Source organism: Suncus etruscus, chromosome 10 (genome assembly GCF_024139225.1).
Source record: "Suncus etruscus isolate mSunEtr1 chromosome 10, mSunEtr1.pri.cur, whole genome shotgun sequence".
NCBI lineage: Eukaryota > Metazoa > Chordata > Mammalia > Eulipotyphla > Soricidae > Suncus > Suncus etruscus.
In genome coordinates, this window is record NC_064857.1 from 83189690 (window position 1) to 83206112 (window position 16423).

The window sequence follows — 16423 nt, forward strand, 5'->3', positions numbered from 1 at the left end:
GAATACATTTTTTTGCCTAGGAATGATTCCTAAGTGCAGAGTCAGGAGTAACCTGAGCACCACCAGGTGTGGTTCAAACCACCCACCCAATCAAACAGCCCAACCAACTAACCAACCAACCAAACCAAGCAACCAACTCCCATCCCTTTGTCAAAAAAAAAAAAAAAAAAAGGGAGTAGAATGAAAAAATATAAAAAACCAAACCTCAACTTTATCATAATGAATATGGAATCAGATTTTCAATATAAAGATTGAGTATGTGAGGCCTGAGCAATAATAGCACTGTTGTCAGGGCTCTTGCCATGCATGCCAAAGACCTGGGATGGACACAGGTTCAGTTCCTGGCACCCTATATAGTCTCCCGAGCCTGCCAGGAGTGATTTCTGAGTGCAGAACCAGGAGTAACCCCTGAGCACCAACAAATGTGGACAAAAAACAAAAATAAATAAAAATAAAACATTAAAAAAAAAAATGAAGATCAAATATGGCTCATCTTTTAGAAATAAATTTTATTATTAATATAATTAAGCAAAACCAGTTGATGATCACCTGTCATTAATATTTTAAATATGAACCTACGTAAATGTTAAAGGAGGCATTGTAACATATTGATGAGGGTGATTTTCTTTAATATGTTGGGAAATACAAGAAGAAATCGCATTTTGCTCTTCTCGCCATTTGACTATATTCTCTCCCAGTTCTACTGTCTCAGTCAACAAGATATCCATCTTTGCTAATGCCATGCTCTGTATTATTTGGAAGGAAAAACACAAGAGAAATGAGAGCTATCACCAATCCATCATTATTATATCATAAAATTTTTATAGCAAAGTTAACACCTGACATTTTAAGTAAGCTTCTTTTAAACTCTCTCTTTTCTTTAATACCTACTTTTCCTCTGCTTTTTGTTTGTTTGTTTGGGGGGCCCAGGGAATACTCTTGGCTTACTCAAGGGAAAAAGCACTGTTAGGGACAGAACCCAAATCTCCTGCAAAACATGTGTTTTAGCCCTTTGAACTATTTTCGAGGCCCAGTATTTTCCAGTCCATGTGCACCAAGTTCACCACCCCTTGTCTTCAATAATCCCCTCAATGCAGATAATCCTCGATGTAAAATATTCAATCTGACCTCTTTCCACAAAAGTCTGTTGGAAATCTCCATGAGGAATTTGTTTTCTGGAGCCACTTAGTGATGCTGAGGGTCTACTTATGGCTCTATACTCAAGAATTTTAAGTGGGGCTTGGAAAAATACATGGAAAGCAGGAATTAAACTGGGACAGGAATATGCAAGACAAGTGCCCTGCCCACTGAACTATATTGCTCTGGGCCCAAGCTGAACTCAATTTAGGGACTGGAGTGACAGCACAGTGGGAGGGCATTTGCCTTGCATATGGCCAATCCAGGATGGACCTGGGTTCAATATTTGGCATCCCATATGGTCCCCCAAGCCTGCCAGGAGCAATATCTGAGCACAGAGCCAAGAGTAACCAGTTGTAGCCCAAAACAAAAACTAACAAAAACATTTTTTTTTTTTTTTGGTTTTTGGGTCTCACCCAGCAGTGCTCAGGGATTACTCCTGGCTCTACGCTTAGAAATCACCCCAGGCAGGGTCAGGGGACCATATGGGATGCTGGGATTCGAACCATCGTCCTTCTGCATGCAAGGCAAACACCATAGCGCTGTGCCCCCAAAACAAACAAACTTTAAAAAAAATTCAATTTAACTGTAGTCCAACAATGATTAAACTTTACTATCTGACTGGCTCTCCTTGAAGCTATATATATTATCTTTATGTCTCTTGGCTTACTTTTTCTACTCTGAAAAAGCCCATGTTCAGGGCCGGAGATATAGCACAGCGGCGTTTGCCTTGCAAGCAGCCAACCCAGGACCCAAGGTGGTTGGTTCGAATCCTGGCGTCCTATATGGTCCCCCGTGCCTGCCAGGAGCGATTTCTGAGCAGATAGCCAGGAGTAACACAGTCGGGTGTGCCCCCCCCCCCCCAAAAAAAGCCTATGTTCTTCTCTTGAACATTCCCTCTCCTTCCTCTTTGTAAGTTTCAATAAATACGATCTTGTTTCACACACAAAAATCACTATTTGTGCAAGACACAGTAAAAAACAAATCCATTAACGTCAAATATCCTTTATCCTCAAATATCCTCAACTTGAAGTCTGGGAAGCTTCCACGCACTGAATGTGTCCCTTGTCCCAACAAGTCACCAAGCTGTAGCTTAGAAATCTGCTCTCCAAATTAAAGAGAGTCATCTTTCTGAGGACATTTTAAATATTTTGCCTCAATAACTATATTATTCAAGTTTCTTTATATATATATATATATATATATATATATATATATATATATATATCTTCACTGCCTAGGTCTCTAACCACCCTGTTTTTTTTTTCTTTTCTTTTAAGTTTTTGGGCCACACCAGGTGACACTCGGGGGTTAACCTGGCTATGCACTCAGAAATCACTCATAGCTTGGGGGAACGCTGGGGGAGGGGGACGCTGGGGATCAAACCCAGGTCTGTCCTGGCAGTCATGTGCGAGGCAAACACCCTACTGCTGTGCTATTGCTCTGGCCCCTCTAATTCTTTTTTTTTTTTTTTTTTTTTGCCAGGGCTAGAGGGTGGCTGGAGCCACACCTGGCAGGGCACAGGACTTAATCTTGAATCTGTGCTCAGAAGTCAAACATGGCTCAGCTGTAAGCACTTCAAATGTTGTACCATTTTTTAGCCCTGCTACCTTAAATAAGATTTTTTTTGGGGGGGGGGGGGGTCAGAGAGATAGTACACTAAGTAAGGTTTGCCTTGCATGTGGTGACCCAGGTTTGATAATCTTCAGCATTTCATCTGCTCCCCCGAGCATTCACAGAAGTAATTCCTGAGGGCAGATTCAGCAGTAAACCCTGAGCACTGCTAGGTATGGCCCAAACAACAAGAACAACAACACACCAACAAATAATTAAGCCTTTTTTTTTTTTTTTTTGGAGGGAGAGGCCTTGGGACTTAACCAGCTGTGCTCAAGGCTCACTCTTGGCTCTGTGTCAAAGACCACTCCTAATGGTTTGGGGGACTATGTGTAGCATCAGATATCAAATACAGGTCAGCATCCTGGAAGGAAAGTACCTTAACTCCTATCCTAACTTTCTGGCCCTTCTAATTTTAAAGAAGTAGAATGGATGGAGGGAATGTTTGGATCACAGCTAGTAGAGCTTAGGGGCTATTGTGGAGGGAATGTTTGGATCACAGCTAGTTGAGCTTAGGGGCTATTGAAAATTTTGTGCTATGTTGCTTCTGGAATGTTCAGCTGCTGAGGACAAACTTGGCCTCTCTGGCCCTAAGCTAGCCATTTTCAACCACCAGTTGACAGATCAGCTGGTTCTATAGGATAGTTTATCAATCTTTAATTTTCCTGATGAAGTTATGAAAACAGTGAAGTCAAAATCTGAAGGTGTGAAGTCTACAATTTTGTCTTTCTAACAAGTTCCCAGATATCCTGATACACTGCCCAATGTTTAAGTAGTAAGCCTTCATCTATTCATTTTAATATTTCCTCCAAGGATACAGAAATGTGTTCTCCTTTGTGACTTCTCTAAGAATAAAACAAAAAGCCAGAGATAGTACAGGGTTATGGTGCTTATCTTGCATGTGACTGACCCTAGTTCAATCCCCAGCTTCAAAGAGACCCCTGAGCAGTACTGAAAACAATGCCTGAGCACTTAGCCATGAGTAGTTCTTAGCACACCACTGAGTAGGGCTCCAAAAACCATTAAAACAATAACGAAAACATCTAAAAGTCATCTGAAATAACGTGCTATGGCACTTAACTTCTAGATTAAAATACTTACTATTTTCTTTAGATTTCGATTAAAATTAGGAATATTTCTAATAGTTTCAAGATGAGATTCCAATCCCTCAATGAAAGATATTGCCAGTTCCAATAAATGGACTATGTGTCTGAAAGAGAGGGAAGTCAATCATTTTTTTATGCAGCACCAGGGCTCAAATTCATATAGTGTTTATTTATGGTTCATTTCTTTTGGATTCCCTTCCTCCCACTTTTGTTTTTTTTAGTAACACCTATCAGTACTCAGTGCTTAATCTGGCTTTGTGTTCAGAGATCAAATCTGAGTCAGCTGTAAGCAAGGCAAGAATCTTAATTGTTGTCCTTCCTCTTTGGCCCCACTTTCTCCCATTCTATTAGCTTTTTGGAGGTAACAGTGGTATGAGGGCTTGGGCCACACCAAGTTGTGGCACCAAAAATAAAAAAGAGAAAATTATTTTCTTAGCTGGGCTTGCCATCCAAATAGAAAAACAGGAAAAGACAATAATGGGCTGAAAAAATAGTACAGGAGTTAAGGCATCTGCCTTTTGGGGAGGAGAGGCATAAGGGGTAAGGGCCACACCTGGTGGTGCTCAGGACTTGTACTCCTGACTCTGTACTCAGGGATCACTCCTGATGGGGTTCAGGAAATCATAAGGGATGTCAAGGATTGAACCTTGGGTGGATGTGTGCAAGGCAAGCACCCTACCTGCTATTATTATTGCTCCTGGTCCAAGCCATCAGCTTTTTATGACCAACCTGGTTTAATCCTTGACACCATATATGGTCCCTTGAGTGTAGTCAGGTGTGACCCAACTCTCCCCTACCATCATCACCCTCCAAAACAGTGGTCCTCAAACTATGGCCCAAGGGCCACATATTGTATTTGTATCTGTTTTGTTTCTTCATTGCAAAATAAGATATATGCAGTGTGCATAAGAATTCGTTCATAAGTTTTGTTTTTACTATAGTCAGACCCTCCAATGGTCTAAGGGTCAGTGAACTGGCCCCCTGTTTAAAAAGTTTGAGGACCCCTGCTCCAAAAGAAGAGAAAAAGACAACCATAATTGGAACCTAACCTAATGTTAGAAAAATGTCAGTGTTACTGATTTTTTTCATATAAAGAAATTTTCCTTGACAAAATTTTATTTAAATCTATTCTTTGGTTTGTTTTTCAGCCACACCAAGCTGTGCTCAGGACTTACTCCTGGCTCTAGGATCATCCTGGAGGTATTTAGGTAAGTATATGGAGTATAGGGATAAAACCTGGTTGGCCACATGCAAGGTCAACACCTTACCCACTATACTTCCTTCTCCAGTCCCCCAATCATTCATACTTAACATTGTAAAGACAAGATGATGTACTTAATTAAAACAGTCTGGATATGCTATTCTAATCTGAATATTAGAAAGTGCTTCAAAATCACTATTCAAGATGATTAGCACAATAGGTCTCATAAAATATGTAAATAATGTAAATGTTAATAGTATTATACTAGATTCTGAAATATAACAATGATGTTTATAGACCTATTATTATACTACCAGATTAAAAAAACATTTAAACAAAGAAACTGATTTGCTCATGAGGCACTAATAGAGCAGTCAGATTTCCAGATGCTCCGTTCCTTATCTTATTCTTTTTTGTTAGTTTTTGAGCCACCTTTGGGTGATGCTCAGGGATTATTCCTGGTAGTGCTTGGGACCATATGGGATGCCATGACTGAACCCAAAAGTTGGCCATGTGCAAGGTAAGCACCCTACTCTCTGTACTATTGCTCCATACCCTCTTATTTTTTGTTTGTTATTAATAATAACCTACACCTTCATTTGGTACTTATAATACTTCTATATGAAGAGAAAAATAGAACACATTCGCATTGCATGAAACTGGAAACCAACATAAAAACTAAGTCATTGTCTGAGGCTGTGAGTCATATAAACAACAGTAACAAGACTAAAACACAGTTGTACCCATCTTTTAATTGACATGCCTTGCACATGGTGGACCTGGGTTTGATCCCCAACATCCCCTATGGTCCCCTGAATCTGCCAAGCATGACTTCTGAGCGAAGACAGGAGGAACCCTTGAGCACTGCCAGATGTGACCCAAAAATCAACCCCTCAAAAATACTTTCTTGGGGCCGGAGAGATAGCATGGAGGTAAGGTGTTTGCCTTTCATGCAGGAGGTCATCGGTTCGAATCCCGGCGTCCCATATGGTCCCCCGTGCCTGCCAGGAGCAATTTCTGAGCCTGGAGCCAGGAATAACCCCTGAGCACTGCCGGGTGTGACCCAAAAACCACAAAAAAAAAAAAAAAAAAAAAAAAACTTTCTTTTGGCTTGAATATTATAGTTAATGATAATGTTAATTTATACTCTCTACCATATTGTTTAATAATATGATGCTATCGAATAATTGCTAGTCTAAGCAAAACTACCATCGGAAAATATGTTAAAAGTTAACTATCATTTTTCAATCTCACCTGTGATAAACAGCTTCAAGAGGCAAGTTTTCCTGACACCTGGGTTTCAACAGTCTTTGCCTGAGAGACTGCTTCTCTTTCAGAACTGCTTCCAGATGATCATTCATTCTTTGAAGATGATGACATTTCTGAGCTATACAGAAAGAGAGTAATTGTGTTTGACAACAGGGTAAGTTAATTTAAATTACTAAAAAAAATTATCTCTTTGTTCGAGTTTGACACTATAAATGTCAAAAAATAACCCCACATTTCTCTCCTAAATAATTTTCACTTTGTTATCTTTAATGGTAACTTTCTGTGGAGGGTTGAGGACAGGGGAAGCCCAGGAGAGGACCACACCTAGCAGTGCTCAGGGAATATTTCTGGTTCTGTTCACAAAGGTCATTCCTGGAGGTGCTCAGGGGATCACTGGCAGTGTGAGGGATCAAGCCGAAGTTGACAAGGCACCTTAGATCCTATACCCTCTCTGGTCTTAATGCTTTGCAACTAAACCCCAGTTCAGTAATTTTTTTGCAGGGGAAGGGTTGGGCCATATCCAGTGCAGGTCAGGGCTTATTCCTGTCTCTGTGCTCAAGAATCACTCCAAGTGGTGCTCAAGAAACCATTAAGTGGTGCCAGGGATAAATTGGTAATATTAGGCTATATTTCCTGTTTTTGCTTTTTTTCTATATAAATAGAAAAAGGATTTTTTCCAGTGAGGTTTTTATTTGTTTTTTGGGGGAGGCCACACCCAGGTATCCTTAGGAATTACTCCTGGCTATGTGCTCAAAATCGCTCCAGGCTCGGTGTGCTTATGGGACACCAGGGATAGAACCCAGGTCTGTCCTGGGTCAGCCATACTGCTGTGCTATAACTTCGGCCCCTTTTTCCAGTGGTTTTGCTCATCCATTTGACATTAAGTTATAGATGGCATGATCTTTACCCTAAAACTGTATGTTTCACTAGAATAGGAACATTCTCTTAGATAATTGTAAAAGACAACAAAAAATTGGCACAATACATTCAGCACTTAATACAGCCTATATTTAAATACTTTAATATCTCCTACAGTAAAAAAAGAATTTTTATGGGGATGGAGTGATAGCACAGCGGGTACGGCATATGGGTGTGTGCATGTGGGTGTCCTGGGTTTGATCCCTGGCATCACATATGGTCCTCTGAGCATGCCAGGAGCTTGAGCTGGCCTTCCTGCCTCCCTCCCTCCCTTCTTTTCTCTTTCTTTCTCTCTTTTCTTTTTTTTTTTTTGCTTTATGGGCCACACCTGGTGACGCTGGTGGGGGGGGGGGAATTTGCTCTAGCTATGCGCTCAAAAATCTCTCCTGCCTTGGGTGACCATATGAGACGCCAGGGGATCAAACTGGAGTCCATCCTATATTAACCCGTGCAAAGCAAACGCCTGACTGCTTGCACAACTGCTCTGGCTCCCCAGGAGCTATTTCTTTTTGTTTTTGGGTCACATCTGGCAGCGCTCAGGGATTACTCCTAGCTCTATGCTTATAAATCGCTCCTGGCAGGCTCAGGGGACCATATGGGATGCTGGGATTCGAACCACCATCTTTCTGCATGCAAGGCAAACACCCTACCATGCTATCTCTCTCGCCCCCCCAAGAGCTATTTCTAAGTGCAGAGCTAGGACTAACCCCTGAGTTCCGCCAGATGTGGCCCCCTCAAAAGAAATACCTAGTCAAATATGCAACTAATGATCACACTGTGTTAAACTATAATGCTCCTCCAGTAACTTTATTTTTAAATATTTTTGTCAGTTGAGTTCAAGGCAAACACCCTACTGCTGTGATATCTTTCTGCCCTGCCTCCAAAAGACATAAATTTGTCTTTCAAATTCTTGTTTTAGGAGCTCCAAAATAGGTCACTGCCACTGCTATTTGTACTAGTTAACATGACTTCTGTTTAAATAGAAATAGAAGACTTGGTTTAGCAATGAAGCAGCGCTTGGAAAATTATGGTAGAGCCTAATAGCCCAGTGCTTACTTTATGTAATAAAAAAATTAAAGTTCCGGGCCCGGAGAGATAGCACAGCGGTGTTTGCCTTGCAAGCAGCCGATTCAGGACCAAAGGTGGTTGGTTCGAATCCCGGTGTCCCATATGGTCCCCCGTGCCTGCCAGGAGCTATTTCTGAGCAGACAGCCAGGAGTAGCCCCTGAGCACTGCCAGGTGTGGCCCAAAAACCAAAAAAAAAAAAAAAAAAAAAATTAAAGTTCCGGGCTCGGAGAGATAGCACAGCACCGTTTGCCTTGCAAGCAGCCGATCCAGGACCAAACGTGGTTGGTTCGAATCCCGGTGTCCCATATGGTCCCCCGTGCCTGCCAGGAGCTATTTCTGAGCAGACAGCCAGGAGTAACCCCTGAGCACCGCCTGGTGTGACCCCCCCAAAAAAAAACAAAACAAAACAAAAAACAAAACAAAAAAAAAAAAATTAAAGTTCCGGGACCGGAGAGCTAGCACAGCGGTGTTTGCCTTGCAAGCAGCCGACCCAGAACCTAAGGTGGTTTGTTCGAATCCCGGTGTCCCATATGGTCCCCCGTGCCTGCCAGGAGCTATTTCTGGGCAGATAGCCAGGAGTAACCCTGAGAGCTGCCGGGTGTGGCCCAAAATTCAAAAAAAAAAAAAAAAAAATTAAAGTTCCAATATAATCCACTTAAACTACTTACCTAAAAAGTAAGGATGAACAATGTCTCTGGTATCTTTTTCTAGTCTTAGTAGTTCAATTTCTAGGTTTTTCTATATTAGAAATAAAAAATAGATTTAGTTCACGTAGAAAGTAGAATGAATAAAAGGCTAACTATATAGCCTCAACAAAATCCTAGCAAATAGGATCCAAAGCTTCATCAAGGTCATTCATCGTGACCAAGTAGGGTTAATCCCAGATATGCAAGGATGGTTTAACATATGCAAGTCAATTAATCTAATACACCTTATCAAACAAAAGGAAAAATAAAAACCACATGATCATATCATTAAATGCAGAGAAAATATTTGATAAGGTCCAACACCCATTTATGATAAAAACTCTTAACAAGGTGGAAATGGAAGGAACTTTTCTAGGCCTGGAGAGATAGCACAGAGGTGTTTGCCTTGCAAGCAGCTGATCCAGGACCAAAGGTGGTTGGTTCGAATCCCGGTGTCCCATATGGTCCCCCGTGCCTGCCAGGAGCTATTTCTGAGCAGACAGCCAGGAGTAACCCCTGAGCATTGCTGGGTGTGGCCCAAAAACCAAAAAAAAAAAAGGAAGGAACTTTTCTCATTCTAGTCAAGGCCATTTACCACAAGACCATGGCAAATATTAGACTGAATGGGGAAAAAAGGAAAGCTTTTCCTCTAAAATCAAAGCAAGATTGTCCCCTTCTCACCACTCCAATTTAACATAGTATTGGAAGTAATTGCCATAGCAATTAGACAAGAAAAAGATATCAAGCACATCCAGATAGGAAAGGAAGAAGTCAAGTTCTCCCTGTTCGAAGATATACTATTTTTAGAAAACCCTAAAGTTTCTACCAAAAAGCTTATAGAAACAATAGATTCATATAGCAAAGTGGCAGGCTATAAAATTAACACACAAAAATCAATGGCCTTGGGGCCGGAGAGGTGGCACTAGAGGTAAGGAGTCTGCCTTGCCCGCCTGCTCAGGGTCCCAGCAAGTGAGTTCCAGCGAGGAGCAATTTAACGGAGACCCCAGGCTTCCCGTTCCTGCAGGGGACAGGGAAGGGACTGGTGAACTTCTGGCTTCCAGCAATTAGGAAGCAAATGCCTCTTGGGGAGTCAGAAGCTTCAGCAGGCAACACGGGGATGACATGGCTCCAAGCGGTAGGCTTTTTGGATAAGCTTAGGGTAAGATGCAGCCTCGGCTGTCCTCCACAGCCTTCTCTCTCTCCTTCCTCCTGGTCCCCAGGGTTACCCGTGGCCGCCTGTTCAGGGTCCCAGCAAGTGGGTTCCGGTGAGGAGCAGTTTAAAGGAGACCCCAGGCTTCCCGTTACTGCAGGGGTTGGGGAGGGACTGATGAACTTCTGGCTTCCAGCAAATGCCTCTTGGGGAGTCGGAAGCTTCAGCAGGCAACACGGGACGACATGGCTCCATGCACTCTTCGCACTGGTTTTTTTATTTGTTTGTTTGCTTGCTTTCCCCCTTTGAGATTTGTTTTATAAGCAATACTGGTAGAAGAGTATCTCTGTGTAGAATTCATGTTTGAACCAAGTTACAGGGAATGTTGGACTTGATCCATCAGCCCCCAGATGCACCAACAATATCTTGTGGCATTGTTTCTCTATTGCATAGGCACATTAAAATGGATAAATATATATGCAAACAAATTCTTTTTTTTTTTTTTTTTTGGTTTTTGGGCCACACCCGGCAGTGCTCAGGGGTTACTCCTGGCTGTCTGCTCAGAAATAGCTCCTGGCAGGCACGGGGGACCATATGGGACACCGGGATTCGAACCAACCACCTTTGGTCCTGGATCAGCTGCTTGCAAGGCAAACACCACTGTGCTATCTCTCTGGGCCCGCAAACAAATTCTTATCTACCGTATTTGCCAGCGTATAAGATGACTGGGTGTATAAGACAACCCCCTAATTTTGCAGTTAAAACATAGGTTTAGGCCAATATTCGCTGTATCAGAACGTTCCTGTGCTGCATGTGTTCCTGTGCTCATGTACCACAGTGAGCCAATCACAACAAGCAAAGGTTCAAAGGTTATACTGTAATAGACTTCCTCTCTGACTCTGGCCAATCTGAACAGGTTTTTGACAGTGTAGATTTGGGTCAAGAACTTTGTCTAATTTGCATGCATAAAAAGCCTGCTTGGATTGGCTGAGTTAGAGAGGTGGTCCGAGCAACCTTGCAGTGATTGGTGCAGGATCGAGTTGGAAAATACGTTTTGTGGCAATATTCAGACAATTTTCATTTAGCAGCATATTGGAACATTTTTCGAGATATACTCGGTGTATAAGAAGACCCCCGATTTTTGGTTGACTTTTCTTTTTTTGTTTCAAAAGTCATCTTATACGCCGGAATATTCGGTAATAGAGATGGGAACACAAATTTGGTAATGCAGTTAAGCCTTATACCCTGAACATTGGTATAATGATTTGGCTTAGGCCTCAGAAGAATGGGCATCGCCCACACACACCTGAACAATGGATACCATCTATGAAAACAACCACAATTGTCTGTAATATTACTAGGATGCAAACCTCTATCAGGGAAGATCTACCAAAAAAAAAAGAAAGAAAAATAAATCGCTCCTGGCAGGCACGGGGACCATATGGGATGCCGGGATTTGAACCACTGTCCTTCTGCATGAAAGGCAAAAGCCTTACCTCCATGCTATCTCTCCGGCCCCTATTACTGACTATTAAAATAAAATCTATTTAATTACTTATTAGACACTGTTCTAAGTGCAGGTGCAAGAGATTTACTGCTGGATAAAAAAATTTTTCCTGTTCTAAAAGTATAGAGTAAAAGTTCCAAGGTAATTTACCTGGTCAATTTCAGCTTCAATATCTGCAATTTGCTGTTGTCTTAAGAAATTCTTAAAGCAAGCAACTGGTTTCTTAGATATATCTAACTGCTCCTATAGAAGAGAAGTGACAGTATGTAAAGATAAGTTTCTTGTGATTCAACAACGCTGGAAATATGAAATATAAACTGAAACCACACAACTTTAATATGTCACCAAGGTGGCAGACAGGGGTAGAAACAGGGGAGTGACAGATTATTGGAACACTGACAATGGGAGTTGACACTGGTGTTGGGATTGGTGTTGAAATATTATATGCCTGGGGGCCGGAGAGATAACACAGTGGTAGGGCGTTTGCCTTGCATGGGCTGACCCAGGACAGAAGGTGGTTCAAATCCTGGCATTGCATATGATCCCTTGAGCCTGCCAGGAGCGATTTCTGAGCTCAGAGCCAGGAGTAACCCCTAAAAGCTGCCAGGTTTGACCTCCCCCAATTTTTTTATCTCAGATCTGTTTCTGTCTCTGAAGCTTTCCAAAACAAATCAAAATATTATGAGCAAAAGAAAGATAGCATTAGGAAAGAGCTAAAGCTTAATCTATTGGTAGAGCATGTTTTGCTCTACCAAATCTAGGAAACCTAGATTTGATCCCCAGCACAGCATGGTCCCCAAAGTGTTGTGGTTCCTCAAACAAAATATGAAATATATGGGGCCGGGCGGTGGCGCTAAAGGTAAGGTGCCTGCCTTGCCTGCGCTAACCTTGGACGGACCGCGGTTCGATCCCCCGGTGTCCCATATGGTCCCCCAAGCCAGGAGCAACTTCTGAGCACAAAGCCAGGAGTAACCCCTGAGCGTTACTGGGTGTGGCCCAAAAACCAAAAAAAAAAAAAAAAAAAAAAAAGAAATATAAATTAAAAGGAAATTAAAAGTAGAAAGTGTAAAGTGCTATATTATATATGCTTTACACTAGGGAAGAAAAGAAATTAAAAAGGGATTAAATATACCAGAGAAAACGATCCATTCTGAATTTTATTGGCCCAGATTTTTTTTTTTGTGCACCCAGCCCAAAATCTTCACAGGCCCAGATATTCAAGAGGTTTTGAGAAAGATTCATGATTCAATCAAGAGATTTAAGACCACTTAAATTAATAAAAAAAAAATAAAAAAAAAAAGACCACTTGGGGCCGGGCAGTGGCGCTAAAGGTAAGGTGCCTGCCTTGCCTGCGCTAGCCTTGGACGGACTGCGGTTCGATCCCCCCCCCCCCCGTGTCCCATATGGTCCCCCAAGCCAGAAGCAACTTCTGAGCACATAGCCAGGAGTAACCCCTGAGCTTTACCGGGTGTGGCCCAAAAACAAAAACAAAACAAAAAAAAAAGACCACTTAAATAGACAAAGGGAAAAACAAAAACAAAACAAAACAAAAAGACCACTTAAATAGACAAAGGGAAGAATTAAGCAAATATTGCCATTATTTCTACAATTAACCCTGTCTTTTTTCTTTTTAGATTGTGGCTATTTCAGGTGGTACTGGGATCCCATATCTGGCCTACTCCTACGTATCTTTCACCAACCAAATTTTCAATGGATAAATCAAAACAGCACGAAGTTCGAAGAAACTATATTTCCTAGAACTGTTATAGAATTTGCGATTGTGATCCTCAGTCTAATGAACATGGAAGATATAAACTAAGAGATAAAGGAATCATATAGAAAACTGTTTGAAAAATCAGTGCTAAGTTCTGCGACCCCCCGGGGACCCCGGCCCACAGGGTGGATGAGGGTCACGAAGTTATTCGTGAGTCACGAAGAGGATTCTGGCCTGAAAGAAAAGAGGGGCTGGGAGATAAAGAGACTCAAGGCGAAAAGTTCCGATCAAGAGTCCTCAGTTTATTGAAAGGGGGTGTCTTCTCAGGCATCAGACTCCATATTGCTCTCTAGTTAAAGGGCCTCCAACAAAGTTCTAATAAAAATACGTTTTCAGGGGCTAGGAAAATAGTTCAAAGGGCCACAGCACATTACCAGCAATGCATGGTTTCCTGTCCACTGCCAAAAACAATACCAACAAGGGCCGGAGAGGTGGTGCTAGAGGTAAGGTGTCTGCCTTGCAAGCGCTAGTGTAGAACAGACCGCGGTTCTATCCCCAGGTCCCCCCAAGCCAGGAGCGATTTCTGAGCGCATAGCTAGGAGTAACCCCTGAGCATCAAAACAGATGTGACCCAAAAACCAAAAAAAATAAAAAAAATAAAAAAACCAATACCAACAGCTGGGACAGCTGCCATTCAAACATCATCAGGTGTGGCACCAAAGCAAACAAAACAGTTTTTCATGTTAAAAGTCTGCTTAAAGGAAAATCAACAAATTCCCTCATTAGGACTATCTGTGTAATGACTGTAGGAGGGTGTTAAGGACCTATGGATCTTAAGATTTTTTATCTGCCTCCAAGAAAGTAACTAACTTTTTTAGAAGGACACTTGGAAGGTCCTCTCCAAAAGAAGCTTATTGAACAGATCATCGATGCCTAAAATCCTTACATCGGAAACGGATACCATTGGCTTAGATGCTTTTCTCCTATTATATTCAAAGGATAAATTCCAGATATTCTGTAAAATTTACCAAGTTACTTTGTCATAGAACTAGACAATACAAATAAGATTAATAATGGGCAACTTGATGGGAAGAAAACACAATGTAGCCAAAAAGGTAAGAACTGACAAGTGTTGTGTGTGTTTTGCCTTTTTATGTTTTGAGGCCACACCCAGCGGAGCTCAAGGGTTATTCCTGGCGCTCTGCTCAGAAATCTCGCCTAGCAGGCAAGGGGGGGGGGGGGGGGGGGGGGGGGGGGACGGGACTATATGGGATACCAGGATTCGAACCACCTGGGTCAGTCACTTGCAAGGCAAACTGTCGCTCTGCCGCTGTGCTCTCTCTCCAACCCCTTGCTTATTTTTCAATGCATTTATTATTACTCGTAATTTCCCCTTCCCACCAAATCCAAAAACCTGGTCACTAGAACTATCTTCAAGCAAATTTTCAACTAAAGCTTAAACTTCAATATAGTGTTCTAGTATTATAGTTTGCTTTAGAGATGATACTCTATGTCATAAAGGGGGAGCTCTGTGGACTCATTTCCTCTTCCTACTTGAGAATATCCAATTTCTTGGTATTCTTAGACTTTGGCTTCTTCACATTAAAGATGCTAAGGTGAGGGACTCAAGAGAGTACAGCGTGTCAGGCGCTTGCTTTGCACATGTCCAGCAGGACCGGATTCCAGGCACCGCAAATGGTTCCCCTAAGACCACGACGAGTAAGTAATGCCTGAGCGCAGGGCCAGGAGGATGTGGCCAGGATGTGGCCCCAAAACAAAAACAAAGATGCTATAAGGTGGCAACATTCTCGAATAACTAACTATAAACGAGTGTGTGTGTGTGTTCCTATAAATCTTCCATAACGTTCATACTGCTAATCTCTGCCGATGATTTTTGCCTTTCTGCTTTCTCCCTTTTCAATGAAACCAGTCAATGTCCTCTATTTTAAATGTCATCTCTTGGGGCCGGAGAGACAGCATGGAGGTAAGGCGTTTGCCTTTCATACAGAAGGTCGGTGGTTTGAATCCCGGCATCCCATAAGGTCCCCTGAGCATAGAGCCAGGAGTAACCCCTGAGCCCTGCCGGGAGTGACGCAACAACAACAACAACAAAAAAAAGTCATCACTTCTTTCCACAAAACCACCTTCCCCATTCCCTGTTATCTCTGCCACAAATAGTCTATAATTCCCTGACAGTTTATCTCTTCCTCTCGGGTTTCTTTCCTCAGACCTCTATAGATGCTTTTTTCTTTTCTTTTATTTTTGTTTTGGGGTCGCACCCGGCAGCGCTCAGAGGTTCCTCCTGGCTCTATGCTCAGAAATCGCCCCTGGCAGGCTCAGGGGACTATATGAGATTCGAACCACCGTCCTTCTGCATGCAAGGCAAATGCTTTACCTCCATGCTATCTCTCCGGTCTCTCTCTCCATGCTTTTGACCCTTATTTAAAATGATCACAGCTGGGGACTGGAGAGAGAGCACACCTGTAAAGCCTTGGCCTGGCATGCGGCCGACCCTGGAGGGACCCAGTTCGATTCCCGGCATCCCATAGGGTCCCCCGAGCCTGCCAGGGGGGCGAGGGCGATTTCTGAGTGCAGAGCAGGTGGCCGGGACCACTCTGAATCAGCACCTCATAGACAAAAATCCCTGCGGGTACTCCCTTAGTGACGCCGCTGACCTTCCACACACCTGAGTGACGGCTCCCGACGCCACGAGATGGCTCAGCAGCTTCCCAGCGGGGTTGAGCTCCGACATAGGATGCCGGGGATCCGGGCCCGCCATGATCGCGGCCCAGGTGGCGCGAAAATCGAACGGAAGCAGAGGCGCATGCGCGGCGCGGGTTGATGATGTCACGCGGGCGGGTTTTCCGGCGGAAGTTGCGGGGCGGGTTTTTGACGGAAGCGGAAGTCCAGGCCTGGCTTGGATTGGATGTTCCCAGGTCCTGCCCGGCTTGCTGCCAGCTGAGTGAGGACTAAGGCGGAGAGTTGTCTCTTCTTCCAAAGCATCGAACGGATTCTGCCTTCCAAGCAGCTGCACACAGGGCAGCACCTGGTCG

At 42.9% G+C, this 16423-nt stretch overlaps 1 protein-coding gene and 1 long non-coding RNA gene across 2 annotated transcripts; both read right to left on the reverse strand.

The window, feature by feature from the left end:
* Positions 1 to 575: 575 nt before the first annotated feature.
* HAUS2 (HAUS augmin like complex subunit 2) lies at positions 576 to 16168 on the reverse strand. Its single transcript, XM_049781576.1, has 6 exons — positions 16057 to 16168; positions 11807 to 11899; positions 8982 to 9051; positions 6313 to 6445; positions 3853 to 3961; positions 576 to 746 (listed from the first exon to the last, which is right to left on the reverse strand). The coding sequence occupies exons 1-6, from the start codon at positions 16147 to 16149 to the stop codon at positions 576 to 578; spliced, it is 669 nt and encodes a 222-aa protein (XP_049637533.1). The 5' UTR covers positions 16150 to 16168.
* LOC126020109 (uncharacterized) lies at positions 905 to 3393 on the reverse strand. The gene is made up of 2 exons (XR_007499584.1): positions 3327 to 3393; positions 905 to 1333 (listed from the first exon to the last, which is right to left on the reverse strand). It is a non-coding gene; the product is annotated as an uncharacterized LOC126020109 (long non-coding RNA).
* Positions 16169 to 16423: the final 255 nt, after the last annotated feature.